Source organism: Strongylocentrotus purpuratus, unplaced genomic scaffold, assembly GCF_000002235.5.
Source record: "Strongylocentrotus purpuratus isolate Spur 01 unplaced genomic scaffold, Spur_5.0 spur5_scaffold_21, whole genome shotgun sequence".
NCBI lineage: Eukaryota > Metazoa > Echinodermata > Echinoidea > Camarodonta > Strongylocentrotidae > Strongylocentrotus > Strongylocentrotus purpuratus.
Genome location: NW_022145607.1, coordinates 39,460,145 through 39,482,468, shown reverse-complemented (window position 1 = coordinate 39,482,468; position 22,324 = coordinate 39,460,145). Strand labels below are relative to the sequence as shown.

The following is a 22,324-nucleotide window of genomic DNA, read 5'->3' as shown; positions in this document are numbered from 1 at the left end:
AGGAAAAGGGAATGTAGAAACAAGAAGATGGAAGCTGCAATGAATACTCTGAGAAGAATCTTAGGAAAAGGGAATGTAGAAACAAGAAGATGGAACATGCAATGAATACTCTGAAAAGAATCTTAGGAAAAGGGAATGTAGAAACAAAGAGATGGAAGATGCAATGAATACTCAGAAAAGAATCTTAGGAAAAGGGAATGTAGAAACAAGGAGATGGAAGATGCAATGAATACTCTGAGAAGAATCTTAGGAAAAGGGAATGTAGAAACAAGGAGATGGAAGCTGCAATGAATACTCAGAGAAGAATCTTAGGAAAAGGGAATGTAGAAACGAGAAGATGGAAGATGCAATGAATACTCAGAAAAGAATCTTAGGAAAAGGGAATGTAGAAACGAGAAGATGGAAGCTGCAATGAATACTCAGAAAAGAATCTTAGGAAAAGGGAATGTAGAAACAAGGAGATGGAAGATGCAATGAATACTCTGAGAAGAATCTTAGGAAAAGGGAATGTAGAAACAAGGAGATGGAAGCTGCAATGAATACTCAGAAAAGAATCTTAGGAAAAGGGAATGTAGAAACAAGAAGATGGAAGCTGCAATGAATACTCAGAGAAGAATCTTAGGAAAAGGGAATGTAGAAACGAGAAGATGGAAGCTGCAATGAATACTCTGAGAAGAATCTTAGGAAAAGGGAATGTAGAAACAAGGAGATGGAAGCTGCAATGAATACTCTGAGAAGAATCTTAGGAAAAGGGAATGTAGAAACAAGGAGATGGAAGCTGCATTGAATACTCTGAGAAGAATCTTAGGAAAAGGGAATGTAGAAACAAGAAGATGGAAGCTGCAATGAATACTCTGAGAAGAATCTTAGGAAAAGGGAATGTAGAAACAAGAAGATGGAACATGCAATGAATACTCTGAAAAGAATCTTAGGAAAAGGGAATGTAGAAACAAAGAGATGGAAGATGCAATGAATACTCAGAAAAGAATCTTAGGAAAAGGGAATGTAGAAACAAGGAGATGGAAGATGCAATGAATACTCTGAGAAGAATCTTAGGAAAAGGGAATGTAGAAACAAGGAGATGGAAGCTGCAATGAATACTCAGAAAAGAATCTTAGGAAAAGGGAATGTAGAAACAAGAAGATGGAAGATGCAATGAATACTCTGAGAAGAATCTTAGGAAAAGGGAATATAGAAACAAGGAGATGGAAGATGCAATGAATACTCTGAGAAGGATCTTAGGAAAGGGAATGTAGAAACAAGGAGATGGAAGCTGCAATGAATACTCAGAAAAGAATCTTAGGAAAAGGGAATGTAGAAACAAGGAGATGGAAGCTGCAATGAATACTCTGAGAAGAATCTTAGGAAAAGGGAATGTAGAAACAAGGAGATGGAAGCTGCAATGAATACTCTGAGAAGAATCTTAGGAAAAGGGAATGTAGAAACAAGGAGATGGAAGCTGCATTGAATACTCTGAGAAGAATCTTAGGAAAAGGGAATGTAGAAACAAGAAGATGGAAGCTGCAATGAATACTCTGAGAAGAATCTTAGGAAAAGGGAATGTAGAAACAAGAAGATGGAACATGCAATGAATACTCTGAAAAGAATCTTAGGAAAAGGGAATGTAGAAACAAAGAGATGGAAGATGCAATGAATACTCAGAAAAGAATCTTAGGAAAAGGGAATGTAGAAGCAAGGAGATGGAAGGTGCAATGAATACTCAGAAAAGAATCTTAGGAAAAGGGAATGTAGAAACAAGGAGATGGAAGATGCAATGAATACTCAGAAAAGAATCTTAGGAAAAGGGAATGTAGAAACAAAGAGATGGAAGATGCAATGAATACTCAGAAAAGAATCTTAGGGAAAGTGAATGTAGAAACAAGAAGATGGAAGCTGCATTGAATACTCAGAAAAGAATCTTAGGAAAAGGGAATGTAGAAACAAGGAGATGGAAGCTGCAATGAATACTCAGAAAAGAATCTTAGGAAAAGGGAATGTAGAAACAAGGAGATGGAAGCTGCCATGAATACTCTGAGAAGAATCTTAGGAAAAGGGAATGTAGAAACAAGGAGATGGAAGCTGCCATGAATACTCAGAAAAGAATCTTAGGAAAAGGGAATGTAGAAACAAGGAGATGGAAGCTGCATTGAATACTCAGAAAAGAATCTTAGGAAAAGGGAATGTAGAAACAAGGAGATGGAAGCTGCAATGAATACTCAGAGAAGAATCTTAGGAAAAGGGAATGTAGAAACAAGGAGATGGAAGCTGCCATGAATACTCTGAGAAGAATCTTAGGAAAAGGGAATGTAGAAACGAGAAGATGGAAGCTGCAATGAATACTCAGAAAAGAATCTTAGGAAAAGGGAATGTAGAAACAAGGAGATGGAAGATGCATTGAATACTCTGAGAAGAATCTTAGGAAAAGGGAATGTAGAAACAAGGAGATGGAAGCTGCCATGCTCTGAGAAGAATCTTAGGAAAAGGGATACTTCTGGTGTGACCAGCTGTCAACAATTATCTGTTGATAGCTGAAGTAGCTTTTGTTTGCAAACAAAAAAGGGGAACAGATGTTAGCTCCTTGCCCTCCATCCTCATTCAATCTCTTGCACAATACCTTCACACAAAGTTTTACATCTTCACTTAATTACATTTTTCCAATATCAAAACCTGTGCTTTTGACACTTTTTTTATTCTTTTTTAATATCCATTTACATGTAGCTGTATCTGTTACTTACAATATGTGAACAAGAATTTGCCACCTGGTGAGCATGTTTGTTGCTATCTTCAAGATGAATGTGACTGTTGAAAACTAGAGGCTGAGGCCGATGCTTCTCAAATGTGACAGTGGAAGGTGGTGCGGAGGACGAGATGACAGAAGTATCACATTGAACCGTTAATACTGCAAGGAAAGCAAGAGACATGATAAAAAGAGAAAAGAGACATCATATTGAACTGTTAATACTGTTGAATTGAAGGGAAGCAAAATATAGTGAAATGATAGAAACATCATATTGAACTATTTTGTTTGTTTGTGTCTCCTTAGATCAAGATTAATGCAAAGTTCCTAAAAATTAAATTAAATTGAATTAAGTTCTTCCATCTTTCAATGGCTGTGATCGCAGTCTCATTTAAAAGGGTCAGGTCTTCATCTGTGTAACCCGTACCGTTGTACTGCGAAATATATGGTCCATCGTCCGAGTCTCTAAGCAGTCGCAGAGAGAGTATCTTCTTCATGGGCATAGCCCCATCTTGCCATGTTGGTCTTACACTGCCCGTTCTCATTCGCATTCGATTTAGGCATTTCCACTCCTGCCACTTCAGGTTTAGTCCTTTGATGAGTATGGGCTTGGCTGATGGTGGAGGATTCTGTTCAGGTGGTGAGACAGAATCGAGGAGGCTGTGTCGGGATGCAAGGCGTCTGTGGGGTTGTAAATAGCCGTATAACATGTGTCTGTCATCTGTCGCCTGCTTCATCCGTTCCTTTAGGCAGGTGTTAGTGCATCTTTCGTTAGGAGATCCGATGCCAGCGTGGTGATATATCTCCTCAACTTTTGTTGGTTTAAGGCAGCCTGTTATCTTTCGATATGTGTTATTGAGTGTGGTGTCAAGCTTCTTCACATGGGCTGATCTGCTCCAAACTGGGCAAGCATATTTTGCGGATGACATGCAAAGGGCAACAGCTGCAGTTTGTACAGTTTTGGGGTCAGCGCCATAGTGTGAAGTTGCTAGCTTCCCGATGATGGCATTTCGAGATTCTACTTTTCTTATTGTCTTCTCGATGTGCTTCTTATAGGATAAAGTGCAATCAAGTTTTACACCTAGGTACACTGGATGCTCGCAGTGGTTTAGCTGCATATTGTTCAACTCTAGCTTCAGTTCTTTCTTTGTCTCCCTGTTTTTCAAGTAAGGTACACACCCGAGTCTTGGATGGGTTTGCCCGTAAGTAGTTTGCTCTGGAGTATTCAGAAAGGCTTGCAAGCGCTGTGTTGAGATGGAGTTCAACAACTTTGCTGGGTAATATGCTGGGCTGTGATGCAGGTGTCATCTGCATAGATGAAGTTTCAAGTATTCTCAGTTGCAGGGATGTCTGCAGTGTAGATGTTGTAGAGTGTTGGCGCCAGAACGCCACCCTGGGGGAGACCGTTTTTCTATTTCCGGCATCTGCTCTTCTGCCCATCAAGTTTGACAAAGAAGCGTCTGTTCTGCATCATCTTCTTGATAAATTTGGTGAGTTTGAAGTCATTTGTGATGTCATGAAGTGTTTTCTGTAGCCTTTGGTGATTGACATTGTCATAAGCAGCAGATACATCCACAAATACTGCACCAGTGATGAGGTTGTTCTGAAAACCATCTTCGATGTGTTGGGTCAGGTTGAGAAGTTGTCCCGTGGTGGATTTTCCTGGTCGAAAACCTGCCTGCTCACAGTTTAGTTGGCTGTCAACGTGAGGTGCAATACTGTTGAGAATAAGGCGATCAAGCAGCCCGTTTGTTTTGCACAGGAGCGAGATCAGTCGAAAGTTCTTGACCTCATTCAAAACCTTTCCTGGCTTGAGGATAGCAACAACTTTGGTTCGGAGCCACGGTTTTGGGACACAGGTGTTCTTGATGCAGTTGTTAAACACGTCTAGCAGCCATTTCTGTGCTACAGAGCCCATGTGTTTAATCTGCTCCTATCTGATGTTGTCGATGCCTGCTGCCTTGTTGACCTGCAGGGTGGAGATACCTTTCTGTAGTTCCTCTTCAGAAATAGGTTTTGTGAAAAGAGACATGTTCTTGTCAACTCCAGGTAGTTTGTGCCTGTGTAAATAAGTCGTCTTAGGGGCCTTTCCATTTTTCAACAGCTGAGTCGATACTTGGTCTGCCATAACATTATAACGTTATTGAGCTTGCGTATGGTAGCCCATGCTTTCCCGCTGCTGTGTCTTAGGTCACATCTGCCTATGTCGTTGAGATATCCTTGATGTGAGCTCTTCTCCAAGGTTGATGGTGTCCCCTGAGAAGGGATCTGTGCCGTAGGCTGTGGCATAGTTTGCCAGAAGCTGACTTGATTCTTTGCCGATGCCTGGAATGTATGTCGTGCGACAGCCTCTTGGGATATGTTTATGTGACACCTTCTTGACTATGTCTATGAAGGATTCATAGTTCTTTGGGTCTGCTGGGAGATGTATTAGGGCATGATCAAGGTTTTCGGTGAAAGCAGGCCAGTCTGCCTTAGCAAAATTGAACCTGCGCTTGAACAGGGACTTGTTTGGTGTGATTACTGCAGTCAGTTGAATGCCGATGGGTCAGTGTTGGGATCTTGGAATCGGCTCAGCTACAAATTTACGACTGGTAGGAGCAAATAGTCTGCTGCAGAAAACTCGATCTGGTTTGTAACGTCTCTTCCAGCGGGCACTGACTTTGGGAGCTTTGGGTCGCGGATTAGTTTTAGATCATTGTTTTAGGCCATTGTTTCAACTAGTGCTCCACCATCTCCAGTGGTATCATATCCCCATTGCGTGCTGTGGCAAGAGGAGAGGACTGAACACTGAGCCTTGGTGAACTCCTACTTTGACATCAAAGCTTTTGCTGTCACCACACGACGTTTGGATGTGTCTTTGCTTCTGCAAATAGTGCCATGACTGCTCGTATGAGCCACTTCTCAACACCTGCCATCCTCAACGCCCATCTGACAACCTCCCTTGATACTCGGTCAAAGGCCTTCTCTGGGTCGACAAATGCAAAGTACAGCTGCTGCTTCTTTGCAAGAAACTTTTCTTGCATCTGACCTGACGTACGGTGAATATAGCATCGATAGTTCCCTTTTCTGGCATAAAGCCAAACTCCATTTCATCAACTGCAACCTGCTCTCTGATTCTTTTTTCCAGATCATAGATCATAGATCTTCATGGCATGCTCGAGAAGCTTGATGGCTCGATAGGACCCACAGGCCAGTGGGTCTCCTTTCCCTTTATAGAGTGGGACTACGGCACTCAGAGTCCAGTCAGATGGAATGTGACCATCGCCGGATGCCCTTCCTATCACAACCATAAGTGACCTCTTCCCAGCAACTCTTCCGCCCGTAGCCGTTGGTCACCAAGGCGCAGCTCATATGCCCCCTGCAACCAGATTAGTTGCCGGCCACTCGACCATTAAGCTGGCAGTACAGGCCTTACATGATTACCTGTAGCAACAAAACAGTTGGCCAGACTCGATCTCCTCATTCATGAAGATAGCACTTCCATATTGGCTGTGTGGTCGCTCGATGGCAAGCTTCATACCCTTGACCTTGGGCCGTGGATTGTCGCTTCCACGGTGAGTCTCTTGAAGACATAGCACATTGCAGTTCATTTGATTGCACAAATGAGCAAGGACTTCCTCCTTGGCATCTGATATACCTTAAGCGTTCCATGATAGCTTCTAAGGCCCCCCCCCCCCCCCCCAAGATCTCGGATGTTAAACGGCTGATCGCTGCAAAAATGTGCACGCATGTCAAGTGAAGTGGATAGAATGCTATGGTAATTTCAATTTTGGGGAGAAAATTTGTTTGCATATTTATGGTAATTTATGCAATTAGGTTCATAAAATGCACATTTTTACACGTAAATCATATGTTCTTCATATTCAAATATTTGTTTTCACTACATATATTCTTCAGACCATTTGGAATAATAATACAACAACAAAATTTGAAAGATAATTTATTATGTTATCTATTTTCGATAATTTCTTATGTATTTCATTGTTTTTAAAACTTCTGTATTTTTATTGTTGTTGTTATATTTCATTTCTGGCTATAATTCAACTATTTTGACCCCCAAAACAAACACCTAAACTGTAAACAAGACAAATAACCAATGATTTATCTCTTTTTTGGAAAAATGATATTTCCATATGATTTGTGCACAAGTCACGAAAATGAGCGATTTTCGGGCTGACATGCAAAGACAGAGCGCAAAATGTAGAGGGGGGCTTCTACAGCCCCCCCCCCCCCCCCCGGTCTATAAAGGGTTAATAATGCAGGGATGAGGGTTCAAGATCAAGGGTAAAAATAGAAATTTAGGAGTTGTTACACTCGTGTGAAGCCACAACCACTATCAATCATATAGATTTCAATACCAGTAGTTGTTATTCTGTTACATACATTACTTGCTAGAAATGTTTTAGCGGGTTATCAAATTAATGATCAATGAGTTTTTTGCGAAACTAAAAATCATAATAAAGTAACTGTTTATGCTGTAATAAAAAAAGATGACTTGTATTTGTTTGCAAAAACAACATACATGACACAAGAATGTATAGCACCATGAAATACAAGTTTCTGTGTGTTTCACAGTATACACGTATTCTCAATGCAGTCTCATGACTAGATCTCACCTTTATCTATATAGATAACTACATACATCTTCAACCATTTTCTTAGAATTGAACCATACAATGAAATGTGATGCTTGTCATGAATCATTTCCCTCCCTTTAAATGTTTGGGAGAACAAGGTTGCCGAAACTGACACAGGAAGTTGCCACATACAAGAGTCACAAGACTATTTTCAAACGGGAAGTAATCAATTAATGAACCTGGTTCAAGCCATCAGTGATGGGGGCTTACAATGGTAATAGACAGGGGGTATGGGTAATATATGTTAACTGGAAGGTGAATAAATTTCATATTAGCAGGTTTTTATTTTCAATATTTCTAATGTGAAGCAGTTGTAACAAAACTGCACTTTCAGTTTGTCATGCAAGTCATGTTCCTGAAACCATATTCTAAGGCCAATTAAAATTAATTCCTATAGAAGTAGTCTCTCATCCCCCTCCTTCTTTTTTTTCGGCAAACCTCTATGTGTTGATATTTTCTTTTTAAATTAAATAAATAAGAATCTGAAGACATCTGGACAATAGGTTAACAAAAATCAAAAAGACATTCCAATTTCCCCTTGTTTTAAAACTCTGTACAAATAAAATTAAACTTTAAAAAAGTGTGTTGAAACTGACCCAATGGCATTTGTACATTTACAGAAAATGTATCACTATATACAAAATATAAAAATGGAACCCACTCTTCTTTATTGTCCTCTCCTCCTGACAAGAAACTAGGGATCAAAACTAATTGACCTAAAGTAACAATTCCTGCTAATGTCACATGAGTCTTACAACTTGAGTCTGTTATATAGGATGAAAATAAACTAGATAGACCTTCAACCGCGCGCAGTCGAAAATGATGCCTCCGCCATGGAGCAATTTTACAAACAAAAACAGAAGCGAGCTATTTTGAGTACATAATGAGCCCTGTGACCTTTGACCTTGTTACCCCCAAATTTAATCAGTTCATTGGCGCTGCAAGATAAATACATGACCCAAGTTTGGCGGGAATCCATCGAAGGGTTCTTGAGATAACGCGATCACAAGCTATTTTTGCATACATAATGAGCCCTGTGACCCTTGACCTTGGATCTCGCGACCCCAAAATCTAATCAGTTCATTGGCTCTGCAAGATATATACATGACCCAAGTTTGGCGGGAATCCATCAATTGGTTCTTGAGATAACGCGATCACGAGAACGGGACGTACAGACGGACGGACGGACGGACACCCCAAAAACATAATGCCTCCAGCCACTTTGTAGCGGATGCATAAAAATGAAGTGAAGAAGACAAAATAAAACAAGTTTGAAGTAAAATGTACTTAACTTACTTTTGTTACAGACAGACATAGGAGGGGGTTGTAATGAAGGTGTTGAAGCATCTGAAGACCAATGGTTTTGAGTTCTTGATCCATTTGAAGTAGAATCACAACCTGGAATAGCTTGAGGTGCTGACTTTCTATGTGGTGAACCTACATGATACACAATTACTGTCTCTCATTACCTCTTCCTCTTTCAATTCAATATCATTTCATTTCACCATTGTTTATGTCATAATAATTTCAGATAAGTTTGTTCGTCAATAAATGCAAAAAATAACATATAATATTGCCAGAAGGAGATAACTGTGTGTTAAAGGATAGGACTTTTTGATATTTTCTCTTCCAAAAATAATGCGGCCTTTACGCCGGCAAATACGGTAATCATAATTAAAACTGAACTAGTCAATTAAACCAGTAAAATAATTTAAAATAAAATAGAGGACTTCTGTGTGTCTTGCTGTTTGAGTGATGCCCCTTACCTGTATCTGATAACAGAGGACTTCTGTGTGTCTTGCTGTTTGAGTGATGCCCCTTACCTGTATCTGATAATAGAGGACTTCTGTGTGTCTTGCTGTTTGAGTGATGCCCCTTACCTGTATCTGATAATAGAGGACTTCTGTGTGTCTTGCTGTTTGAGTGATGCCCCTTACCTGTATCTGATAATAGAGGACTTCTGTGTGTCTTGCTGTTTGAGTGATGCCCCTTACCTGTATCTGATAACAGAGGACTTCTGTTGTGTCTTGCTGTTTGAGTGATGCCCCTTACCTGTATCTGATAACAGAGGACTTCTGTGTGTCTTGCTGTTTGAGTGATGCCCCTTACCTGTATCTGATAATAGAGGACTTCTGTGTGTCTTGCTGTTTGAGTGATGCCCCTTACTTGTATCTGATAACAGAGGACTTCTGTTGTGTCTTGCTGTTTGAGTGATGCCCCTTACCTGTATCTGATAACAGAGGACTTCTGTGTGTCTTGCTGTTTGAGTGATGCCCCTTACCTGTATCTGATAATAGAGGACTTCTGTGTGTCTTGCTGTTTGAGTGATGCCCCTTACTTGTATCTGATAACAGAGGACTTCTGTTGTGTCTTGCTGTTTGAGTGATGCCCCTTACCTGTATCTGATAATAGAGGACTTCTGTGTGTCTTGCTGTTTGAGTGATGCCCCTTACCTGTATCTGATAACAGAGGACTTCTGTGTGTCTTGCTGTTTGAGTGATGCCCCTTACCTGTATCTGATAACAGAGGACTTCTGGGTGTCTTGCTGTTTGAGTGATGCCCCTTACCTGTATCTGATAACAGAGGACTTCTGTGTGTCTTGCTGTTTGAGTGATGCCCCTTACCTGTATCTGATAACAGAGGACTTCTGTGTGTCTTGCTGTTTGAGTCATGCCCCTTACCTGTATCTGATAATAGAGGATTTCTGTGTGTCTTGCTGTTTGAGTCATGCCCCTTACCTGTATCTGATAACAGAGGACTTCTGTGTGTCTTGCTGTTTGAGTCATGCCCCTTACCTGTATCTGATAATAGAGGATTTCTGTGTGTCTTGCTGTTTGAGTCATGCCCCTTACCTGTATCTGATAATTCACCACAGTCATCTGATGTGCTTTCATCTTTCTCCTCTGAGCCAGTGCTTGTCTTCTCCACTCTGCTTTTCTTCCACACATCAAAAGCCAGATTGAATGCCTGCGCTACTGTCAGGGCTAGGGCTTCTGCCTGATTTCATATTTCAAAAAATACCACATGAAGTATGTAAACACAAACTGTCATTATTGTTATTTCACTATACAGCATACCTGATAAACCGTGTGATTTTGTTGAAGAAGGGAACATTCTCCCATTGCTTAAATGTCAACTTTTGTCAAACAAAAATGTTACAAATGGGATTTTTTTTTTTTTTTTTTTTTTTACCTCTCGTATTTGGTGTTTCCTTTACCCCATTTCAGCATTATGAATTGTGTGCTTGTTTCATTTTTTAAGGAAAATAATGGTTGAAATTAAATAGCACTCTAAGGTTCAGAATGTACATTTACATGTTCATGTACATGTAGCTCTCCAAGTGTATATGACCCAAATACTGGAGAGTAGAATCATGGTGATTTGTAGAAGGATAACATCACTGATGGCAGTCATCTACAAAGTTCTATTTTACATACTTACCACTTTCCTTTTCTGACATAAATAGGCATGGCATTCTAAGACCTCTGTTCTGAAGTGACATGAGATGAATCCAAAGATTTTGTCATTGTTCTTGTCTGCTGTACAATAGGATATCCTAAGAGACATCAAATAAAATACATCAAATAAAATACATCTTAATCCTTGCTTATATATATATCCTTATAAAATTGCTTTGTTTGTTGTGAGAATATAATTGAGATTATGAATTAAATATATCCAAAGGATTAAAACTTCAGGAGTCATTACATGAAAATGATGACGCACAAGCTGCTCAAATTTTCAGTCATCGAGTATGGTCATGAGCAGAGCCAAATAAACACATAGATTAACTAAATCGCTTTCAGTAGATCAAGCCCCAGAGCTGCCAACCTTGTGCGACCTTAAAAAAGGAATCATGATGGAAAAAAGAAGTAATTTCAAGCAAAAGAAAGGAATTCATTAAATTGAAACTTACATGTACAACCATGCGCGACCCACTTCCAATGCAGAAATGTCCATTCCTCATGCTGTTTTTCCAATACAACTTTACAAGCAGGTATTTTTTTATTTTTTTTTTGGTATTATCAACATTTCATTCTTTTTGAGAATATTTTTCTCTTCAAGTATGTTTTAAACTTAGTTTTCTATTGAATTTGTGATCAAATCAACATTATAGGGTAGTTGTTTGACGTGCAGTATGAATTATTTCTAAATGTATTTTATGAAGGAAAAATGTAATACCGTAATTTGGAGGAAAAAACGGAGTAATTTCAGCAAAAACGGAATAGTTGGCAGCTCTGAAGCCCTGATAACACACTTTTGTTTGTTTTTTGCTTGCGCAACACAACAACAAGAGCCATAATTTATCCATTTTGAATAGAGTTGGCCAAACTACATGTTTTTCTTTAGATATTGATGACTCTAATACAAGGTAATACAAAGTTTCAGGAATTTTTAAAAATTGGCTGGATAGCAATTCTTTACAATTTTGATATATTTCGATGCCCCTGTGGATGTATTATAAGCACTAGAAAATTTAGCCCCTAAAACACATCTGCTTTTGCGAAAAATTGAATATCAAAATTTACTGGTCAATTTTGATAAATTTCAAATAGCACCTACACTGTACGGCCAATAATGGCTGTGACCATGACAATCTCATAGTATGTAGTTCTGATATATCATTTCTAAACGGGAATAGCCAATCGGTCGATTTTAGTCACGAAACATTGTTTTATAGCTAAATTAAAGGAAACCTAAACCCAAAGAATAAGTGTAGGTATCCTGAAAAATGAGATGTATTCCTGCCCTTTGATGTACAATATTCCTTACGAAAATGTACAAGATATATTTAAATGAAGTCATTCCTGGCATGATGTGATGCCTGTCAGCTTGATATGGGCGCAGCCATTTTCTTGAAAATGTGACGTACCTGTTGAAGTTGTACATGTATCATGCACCAAGCTATAGTTGGAAAAAAAATTTAAATCAATAACGAAACCTTTACTTTTCAATACAAAAAAGTAATAACTGGGATAATAGAAATTATATTAGGTGAAAAATAAAATTAGGGGCACAATTGTAACAAAATTCATTTATAAATACTATACTATAGCGGTTGACAAATCTATTTTGTTTATGAGAAACCTTAACCCCAGAAGAGCACTAACTTATTTATGCAATTTGCGTAGTACAAAGGATAATAGCAGGTGAATGAAATGCTTCATCGCCACAAACGTCTGGGAAGGAAGCATCCATAAATTTGAATACTGTAACGGACCAGCCCGTAACAGGTAGTTATCTTGCAGAAAACGTAGAGGGCAGTAAGCTTTTGGGGCGTAAGGGCTCAGAGCGCGATTACGGACGCACCATGCGTAAAGCAGCTCTCAGAGCGTCTCAGATGCTATAAATATCAGTAACCAGTTAATATTTCGTCACTTCGATGCTGGCTCTCGTCTTGGTCAGATGGCGAACTCTCCGCTTTGCTCCAGCTGAGCTAAAGTAAGGAAAAGGACTGGAAGCGAGAAATAGAGTTCCTACAAAAGGCAATCCCTGCCTTTACTACTTGTTGAGATTAATACAGGTAATTGGTGTCGGTGTTAACTATGATAACGTGTTGGAGAAGTTGACTTATGTTTGTATTAATAAAGTATACAGTTAAACAAATCCATTGTTTCATAACGTGTAATTAGTTGAGTCTCCATAGACTGATGTAATATAACCCTCTCATAGAGAATACACATCCAGCTATCCAAAACACCTCTCATCTCCACACTCATATACTTCGGGAAAACGGAGCCACGTCAGGGCCTCTAAATTACAAGCCAAATAGAAACCGCTCGCATTATTTAGGATGGCAAATTCTTCGTCAGATGACGGTGATAGAGGCAAGAGACAGGCCAGCCCTCCAGCATCCAGGACCCGTTCTAGGATGGAGGGCCGTAACAATACATTTACCGGTACTTGAAAAACGACTTCGCATAGTACGTCACATAATCAAGAAAATGGCGATGCCCATGTTGTGCTGAGAAACTGTACTTTATTTTTGCTTTATACCTCTCTCATACACTTTGGTGGGGAATCTTGTAGATTTATGGACAATAATATAATAAATCTCTCAGAATAAGTAAAGTTATTACTTGAGGTTCGGTTTCCTTTAATATCTTGACCTTGAGAGGGAGCTATACAACATAAAGTGTTTATTATTTACAATTTCATCACTTTAGACTCGATAACAACCGCGACAACGATCATTGAATATTGTAGGATCGCATATGCTTCCAATCAAAGGTAATACAAAGTTTTGGGAAATTATGAAAATTTGGTGGATAGTGATTCTTAACAATTTTGATATATTTGGATGCCCCTGTGGATGTATTATAAGCACTACAAAATTTAGCCTCTAAAACGCTTCCGCTTTCGAGAAAATATGATAATTTACCGGTGCTCCTGGTAAATTTTGATAAATTTCAAATAGCGCTTACGGCCTTACAATGATAGCTGCGACCATGAAAATCTCAGAATTAGTTAATATCTTGACCTTGAGAGGGAGCTATACAACATAAAGAGTTTATTATTTACAATTACATAACTTTAGACTAGATTCCAACCGCGACAACGATCACTAAATATTGTAGGATCGCATATAGCTTCCAATATGCTCATTTGAACCAAATTCATGACCCAACACCAAAACTGTGTAATACCTTTAAGTTCATTTGAACCAAATTCATTACCCCATACCAAAACTTTGTATTACCTTTACCGTAAAAGGAAGCCCTCTGGTAAAAGCTTTCTTTTTTTCTTCTTCTTTTTTTTTTTAAAGGTGTAATGCTTTGTGGGAAAAAAATGAATTAGGATGTGAGCAGAGCAGAGCAGAAAAAAGAAAGAGAGATCGGGACTTGGAGAAAAGCTCAAATCAGTTTGTATTGAAAGACTAAAAATAAATATGAAAACACTCTTTGAGTGTGACCCAGAGACCTAATTTTTTGTATTTTTGGTCCCAGTCCTACTAAATGGTCACAAATTGGAAATTGTTAGAATGTTTCAAGACATTGCCATTCATTTCATTTCATTTCATTTCTTTCCACTTCTCATAAAAAAAATGTATAACAATTACATACAATATGTGATTAACACAACAAAACAAGAAACAATATTAGAACAAATTTAGAGCACCTAGAATTTATACTTGAGACTGTGGTGAAGCCAGCAGAGGCCATTGAACTGTCAAAAGCTGGTCTCCAGGAATATATTAAATATATAGTTACAATGTAGGTACAACACATACTGTAGTTCAGTACATAACAAAAGGGAAACGAGCGGTCTGTGTGAGAAAAAGTAGGCCTATGCACAAAGAATAGTTGGGCATAAATACTTCAGGTGGTGTAGTAACGTTAAAAAATCAACATATTTTATGATTTCAAAAGGCATTGTTCATATTAACGTTTGAAAGAGGCAAGCGATGAAGCCGTAAGAATAATCTCAGAAATACATACCTATGAATGACTATTTCCTCTAATTCCTCATTTGTTTCTAAATCTGTAGGTTTGAGTGATGTTGGAGTCACTGTCAACGCTACTTTCCTCACCTTGCCTGATCCATACTTTGCCTGCCAATAATAAAACACAGTCACACATAATATATGCTCATATATTTAAATAAATAAAAATAAGATTTCCTAAACAGATATGTTAAAGATACCATATCTTGTATCACCAACTGGACACATTCTGGAAATATTGAGACTACAAATGTTTCTCTGGCTCTTATTAACATTCTAAGGGAAGACAAAAGATATCAAGTATCTTCAAATTGCTGACTGATCTTCAGTGATTGCTGACTATCACAAGGCAGTATATGGTTTAGAAAAGGTTGATCAGTAGCCGACCACTGACTGACAACCAACAAGGAATTTAAATTTTTAATGTTGGAAAATTGTACTGAAATAGCGTGCTTCTACTGCATACTCACTACCGTAATTCAGTTTGATTGATGCTGTTCCATTGAAAGGAAAGATGGGAAGGGGGAGAAGAAAATGGAAATTAAAGTCTTCTACTTTTTTTATCTACTGTAGATACATGTGGATCATGTTTAATATTCTTTGAAATTTTCTTCATAAAATTATTTTAAAATCCCAGCTGCAGCAGGCTGGTGAAAAGACTAAAATGTTGGTCTAACAGTATGAGCTACTTACCGGTACATGTATGCATGGAGTAACTCCATGATGTATGCAACTGTCTCTGGAAAATGTAAAATGTCCCTCCACTTTATAACACCCCCAAAATTTGGTTTTTATAGAGTTTCATTTTTTTTTTAAATTGATGTTTTAAATGTAAGAGAAATATTGTTCATTATCAATAGGCCTACCGTGAATTATCATTATTATGTGTATTTATTTATTTATAGTTTTATTTACACAGGGTTGCCTCCTGTCCTTGAGGGCCCTGGATAAAAACAATACAGCAAATATATACCTGTATACAAAATTGGTATAGAAAATATACATAAAAGACAATCATAATGTAGAACTTAAAGGTAATACAAAGTTTTGGTATGGGGTCATGAATTTGGTTTAAATGAACATATATTGGAAGCAAATGCGATCCTACAACATTCAGTGATCGTTGTCGCGATTAAAATCGAGTCTACAGTGATGAAATTGTAAATAATAGAGTCTTTATGTTGTATAGCTCCTTCTCAAGGAAGATATTAAATAGCTTTAAAACAATGTTTCTTGACTAAAATCTACCAATTTGCTATTCCCGTTTGGAAATCATATATCACAACTGCATATTCTGAGATCTTCATGGTCGCAGCTACCATTGGATAGCCGTATAAGCTATTTGAAATTAATCAAAATTTACCGGGAGCACTGGTAAATTTTTATATTCAATTTTACTGGAAAGCAGAAGTGTTTTAGGGGCTAATTTTTCTAGTGCTTATAATACATCCGCAGGGGCATCCAAATGTATCACAATTGTAAAGAATCGCTATCCGGCCTTTTTCAAAATTTTCCAAAACTTTGTATTACCTTTAAAGTATGATGAAAAACATTTACTGTACAACAAATTAAAGCACATGTAATCAATCTGCCAGAAAGTTATATTCAAATCAATACTTGAGAAGTGACATTAGGACTACAGTAGAAGAGTTACTGACAGCTGGAGAAATAGAGGGTGAGATATTGATGAAGAAGACAAAAAGAAAAGAAACACATATTAAAGGTGATAGAAGGGAAGGCAAATTTCAAAAGGATGTACATGTAGGTTAAAAAGTCAGAGAAAAACTAAGCAAAGAGATTGAGCAATTGTTAAAAAGACAAGATGAGAAGAATTCAGGAAATTTAGAAATGGAAAAGTAAAAAATTCATATCATAACTATTAAGAAGTTTACAGCCCAGATGCAATATAATTATTGTTCTTTCAAGGCAGTAAAGATAGCAATGGAATTATAAGATGACTTTTGTTCTTATCCTTATGAAATGATTTTTCGCAATTCATACTGCTTAATACTGTACATGAGTAGTAAGGTGCCTAATTCTCTCTCTCATTCTTTTTTGTGTATGCGTGTGTGTATATTGACATTGTGTAGCTTGACTCACAAAGTCTTTTTCTAAGTGATGACATGTTATTGTTTAAGTGGTCCATACATGTGGAACAATGTGTTAAGAGCTTTGTAACTGCAAGGAAAGAGTGCTTTATCAGATACCATTTGGATTAGATTAGATTGCTACAGGATTGTAGCAGAGATTCAAAGCCCATTCTGACCACACATAGGAGCATCACTATCCTGGCTGTGTAGTAAAAGCTGTGCTTTTGATTCTCAACATTTCAAACACCACTGTACAAAACTCAACTGATTTCACTAAAAATCGGTACTTTAGTGACAAATGATGACACCTAAATAGCAGTAAAATACATTTTTTTTAACTAACTGATGTTAAAGGGATCGTTTAACAATGTTAAATCTGAGATACACGGTCCTACATGTTATCAGTGTCTGTGATATGGTGTAATATTGAAGCCCTAAAAAAATCGTGCTTCAAAATGATCAAGAAGTGCCTCAAAAAAGTAAAAATCTTTGAGTGACCGGTTCTACCATACTCGTTACCCCCAATAGACTGTAGTGTTATGAAAACCATTCAGCGAACAGTTTTCAAAATTTGTAATTCCAATCATTAATACACATTTTGAAAACCGTTCGCCTGACGGTTTTCATAACACTACAGTCTATTGGGGGAAACGAGTATGGTAAAACCGGTCACTCAAAGATTTTTACTTTTTTGAGGCACTTCTTGATCATTTTGAAGCGCAATTTTTTTAGGGCTTCAATATTACATAATATCACAGACACTGATAACACGTAGGGCCGTGTATCTCAGATTTAACATTGTTAAACGATCCCTTTAAAAAGAATAAATTAAAAATTCGAATTGTAAATCTAGTGTTAAACTTTGCTTACAGCTGCATTGACATGATTGTGTAGAGTCTATGTAATATTGTGTGGTGTATATTTGTGTATAGGTCTAATAATACCTCCCTTACAGCAAGCATGCAGTGCTAGAGGTCAATACGCATTAGCATTGACTCTCTATGCTTTGCTGGAGTGATTCTGACCACCATACCTTCTGCAGGGCTGTCAACCCTCCCGCCACCACGCCTTCCTGCCGCTCTCCCACCAACGATGTAGGAATCCCCCGGTTTATGAAATAATCTCCCGCCAAACCGTAATGTATACCCCAAAAAAATGTGCTCTTACCCACCCCCCCCCCCCCCCCCTGGCTGGATTTGGCACTTAATATTTTCTCAACAAAAAAAATCTCCCTCCAAGCAGTTTCCCAAAGTCGACAGCCCTGCCTTCTGTTCTAATCAGATTCAGACCTGAGGTCTTGGGCTAGGCCGAGACATAGTACATTACGATCATGTATATCTTACCCTGTGAATGATCTTTTTTATGGCTTCTGAGGTGTGCGTTTCATCATTGGGTAAATTGACAATCTCCACACCAAGATACTTGACAAAGAAAGTGACACCCTCTACAACAGGCTCATGAGACTTCTCCCAGTCATCTTGGAACTCTGTGGGAACAACATGAACAGATTGGATGAAAATACATGGACGGAGACAGCTAAGCAAATTAAGGCAAGCCAGTACTACTACTACTAGGTCTAGGCAGTACAGCTACTAGGCCTAGTAGTAGCGTTTCATACTCCCCAAAATTTTAGGCGCTAGTGTAGTTCCGTATCCATTTTTTAGCAGTTTTCATATCTATTCTTAGCAAAGGAATTTTAGCCCAATTTTTTTACTAATTTCAATCATAGATCTAATCATATATTGCATTTTCCACCTGAATTTGGATCACATCCGACATCGGGAAGCCTCCGTTTAGGGCTTCGATGTCGACGTCGTCGCTCAGTACCGTCTCCGCGCTATAGCTTTGCAACTCAAAGTTATCAGTCTAAAATTATGCAAGCTTCTGGTATAGTTAATGGTATCGTGCGTGTGCATAATACCATAAAGCATACACGCAAAGTTTGCATAATTTTAGACTGATAGCTTCAGTTTGAGGTGCAGAGCTATAGCGCGGAGACGGTACTGAGCGACGACGTCGACATCGAAGCCCTAAACGGAGGCTTCCAGATGTCGGATGTGATCCAAATTCAGGTGGAAAATGCAATATATGATTATGATTAAAATTAGTAAAAAAATTGGGCTAAAATTCCTTTGCTAAGAATCGATATTAAACTGGTAAAAAAACTGGTAAAAAAATTGCTAAAAAAATGGATACGGAACTAGGCCTAGAGTCTACACTAGCGCCAAATTTGACTAGAAAGTCTAGAAATAGAATATCTCTCAATCTCATCTCAAATAGACTATATAACTTAGGCTAGACTATAGTCTAAGCCTACTGACCAACATACATGTAGACCTACATACGGTAATTATTATTATTAGGCCTAGATCTAGACTCTATACTAGGGTCTAGTCTAGAGGTCTAGGTCTAGATCTAGATCTAGATCTAACTTAGATCTAGACTAGATCTAGTCTAGATCTAATATCTTTCAAATGCAAGAAATAAATATTTTGTGCAATACAGAAAGGCAGGGCACCTTCCTCCTCTCATTATCTCACAACCAGCCCCTTATACTAGCCTATCATCAAATCCTCCAACATGGACGAGCTAGGGTGTAATGAAATTGTAAAGAAAATTCGTGAAAAGGGCCTACCCTTCCCATAACCCCTAGATCTAGATCTACTTGAAATGTGTTCGGAAGATCTAACCATGTCTCAGTCAGTCTTACAATGTACGTATGCGCCGCGCTGTCGACTGTCTGACTCACTAGCGCTCACTGACTCACGTATAGACTACACTGTGTCGGTGTCACAGAGCTGAGCTCGGTAAAATTTGATTTGTTCAACATTATAATCCAATAGTAGGGTCTAGATCTAATAGATATAAATCAACACCGGTAAAACTTACTTCTGTGTTTTCCTTTTTTAAAGCGATTTTTCATCATTTTCAAGGTGTGTTTTTCACAGTCAATGGACCTAGAAACACTTTTCGGTGAAATATTGTCCGGGAATCGAATTTCTGCTAGCTGCTTACCGGTATCATGGGTATGGTAGATCTACACGTTTGTTTACAACGTATACTACAGGCGCGTACCGAACCCTATACACGTACACACATAATACATGCACACACCGTACACACATCATATCAGTACAGTATATCAGTACGGTATTGCATGCAGAGTGTGTCGAAGGAATAATTGTAGTATTCTGACGTCGAAAAGAAGTCATTGATGGGGTTGCCCAAATATGGTACAAAGTAAAGTGGCGTGTGCAAAAACAGTCACACCATATTGCGGAAGTAGCCTAGGTTCCAGGTTTAAAAAAAACTGTTTCTCCAACTCAGCTGGGACCCTGAATGGTAGACACAGGGGCGGATCCACGTAGCGATTTTTCCGGCCCGGCCCCCCCAGCCCCCCAAAACGATAAAAAAAAAAAAAAAAGGATAATAACCCCCCCCCTTCGCTTATTTACCGGCTGACTGAGTCGGCGCAAAATATTTCCTGAAAAATTGGACCCCCAAAAAAGCGCCTCCTATACCCCCCCCCCCCCGCTCATTTACCGACGGCTGAGTCGCAACTAATATTTTCTCACGGATTGGTCCCCCCCCCCCCCCCCTCTTCCCGCCGGCTGGATCCGCCACTGGGCAGACAAGTTGTAGTCTGCAAGCAGAGTCTGCACTATAAGACTACAATAGGCCATGTACTTTATCTGCTCCTTACAACCAGTAGGTAACTGGGCTAGGCTTCTCTCAAGGCACAATGATTTTCTGATAAAGTGTCAAATTAGGGTTTGTGCTTGCAGACTAGACAAATTGCCCGAACAGGGATTGAAGGGTATTATGCAGACACAATTCGGGAAAAGAGCCTACCCTTTCCCCCCGCGTTTCTGAAATTTGTCAGAAAGTATTGTTTTCCCTGATGAAAAACGAATAAAGCAATCAAATCACGTGGAAAGGTATTGGTATTTATTTATTTCTGATTGTCAGACAGGGTGACTCATTCTCATTGATAATGGTGGTCTTTCATAGAAAAGAGTGCGTCAAAAAATGTCCCCGTTGATGAATAAATTGATTCTTGACAGTAAGCCTATGCATCAGCGCGATCGCTTTAAAGAATTCTAAAAGGTCTAAGATAGCTCTGATAGGGATATAAGACTTTAGAAATTTGCGAAATTGTGTATAAACCTCTCTCATAAGGAAGGAAACAAAATTTTATATCAGTGTAAATATTATAAAAATATAGAGGAAATTCTGGTGAAATGTGGAAGTTTTCATGTCCTAAAAAAAATTGAACATTTTCAAAAAATCATTGTCAGAAGTTATTGGAAAAAGTCTATTGCCAATACTTTCAACAACTTTTCATTTCAGCCAGATTGCAGAAATTCGTATTATGAATGTGTTTTAAACAAACAAAAGTTTAAACAAAATAATAATAACAACAAAATCATGAAAATAAACTCATAATAGCAACAAAAAAACAATATATACCAAAGTAGGCCTATTTGGTATCCTCGTAATTAAATGAATGGTTTGTTTTGTTATGTATGGCAACCATTGGTATTATAGCGGTCAAAATAAACGCAAACCAAAAGAAGAATTGAAAAAGGGAAGAAAGTGAAGAGAATGTGTGCGTCTCTAAGGAAGATTATTCGATCCCTTAATCCATAGTAAAGCCAACAAATGAAAAGTGTTTTAAAAGGGTTTAAAATGCGAGAATGAAATCTGATTGGTTAGTTGGTTGGTCAGTTTAACCTGACTCATGCTAAGAAACTATGCCGTTTTAGTGAGAAACCATGCAGGGGATTGACGGCTTTTAAAGCTCAGTCGCTTCGCCCCAGGCTTATTTTTCATCTTCAAAAATGGGATATACTAGTCCGTTTAGAGACGGTCTCTCTGCCTTGCTTGCAAGCACAGTATTAAGTTCTATCCGAGGAACTCAGAATTGTTAATTCGAATTGCTCTCCACCTCCCAAGTATGGTTTGTATAAAACATTTCCATACTAGGTTCAACATTCGAAAAAACTCCATTAGTGGACTAGCTAAATTCCTCGAATACTATATTTGTTTAACTTGCGAAAGAAAATGAAAAGAAATCAAATAGTGTTGTTTTTTCGTCCATAATGAACGAAAACAGAATTCAGGGAGCGAGGTGCTTACCCCCCCCCCCCCCCCCCCCCCCCCCCACTGGGAGTGAGGTGTAATAGTGGAAGTCGGAAAATTAAAATAATAATAAGAATAATAACGTTTTATTTACCCAGGGTAGCCACTTAAGTTATATGAAACTGCTCTCCCGGCGGGCCCTGCAAATTTAAATCAAATTAATCGAATATCGCCTCAGAGTTCGGGAAGCAAGCTGCCGGATATATCCCATCTGTATCTTTATATCGAAATAAAGTCTATAATACGGTGACTTTGAATTGTATAGGTTTTT

General features: G+C 38.4%; 1 protein-coding gene across 2 annotated transcripts in view; it reads right to left on the bottom strand.

The window, feature by feature from the left end:
- The window catches only part of LOC100891797 (low density lipoprotein receptor adapter protein 1-B), a 29,699-nt gene extending 9,723 nt beyond the window's left edge, over window positions 1–19,976 (bottom strand). The window contains exons 1-7 of one of the 2 annotated variants that reach the window (XM_030994775.1): window positions 19,801–19,974; window positions 18,255–18,397; window positions 14,817–14,929; window positions 10,819–10,933; window positions 10,230–10,374; window positions 8,674–8,814; window positions 2,736–2,899 (exon numbers count right to left, since the gene is read on the bottom strand). In XM_030994775.1, coding sequence (XP_030850635.1) covers window positions 2,736–2,899; window positions 8,674–8,814; window positions 10,230–10,374; window positions 10,819–10,933; window positions 14,817–14,929; window positions 18,255–18,397; window positions 19,801–19,837 — 858 coding nt within the window. In that variant the 5' untranslated portion in view covers window positions 19,838–19,974. Of the gene's footprint in view, window positions 1–2,735; window positions 2,900–8,673; window positions 8,815–10,229; window positions 10,375–10,818; window positions 10,934–14,816; window positions 14,930–18,254; window positions 18,398–19,800 lie in introns of both variants that reach the window. The other variant, XM_030994776.1, reaches the window with a different exon arrangement.
- Between the last annotated feature and the right edge of the window lie 2,348 nt (window positions 19,977–22,324).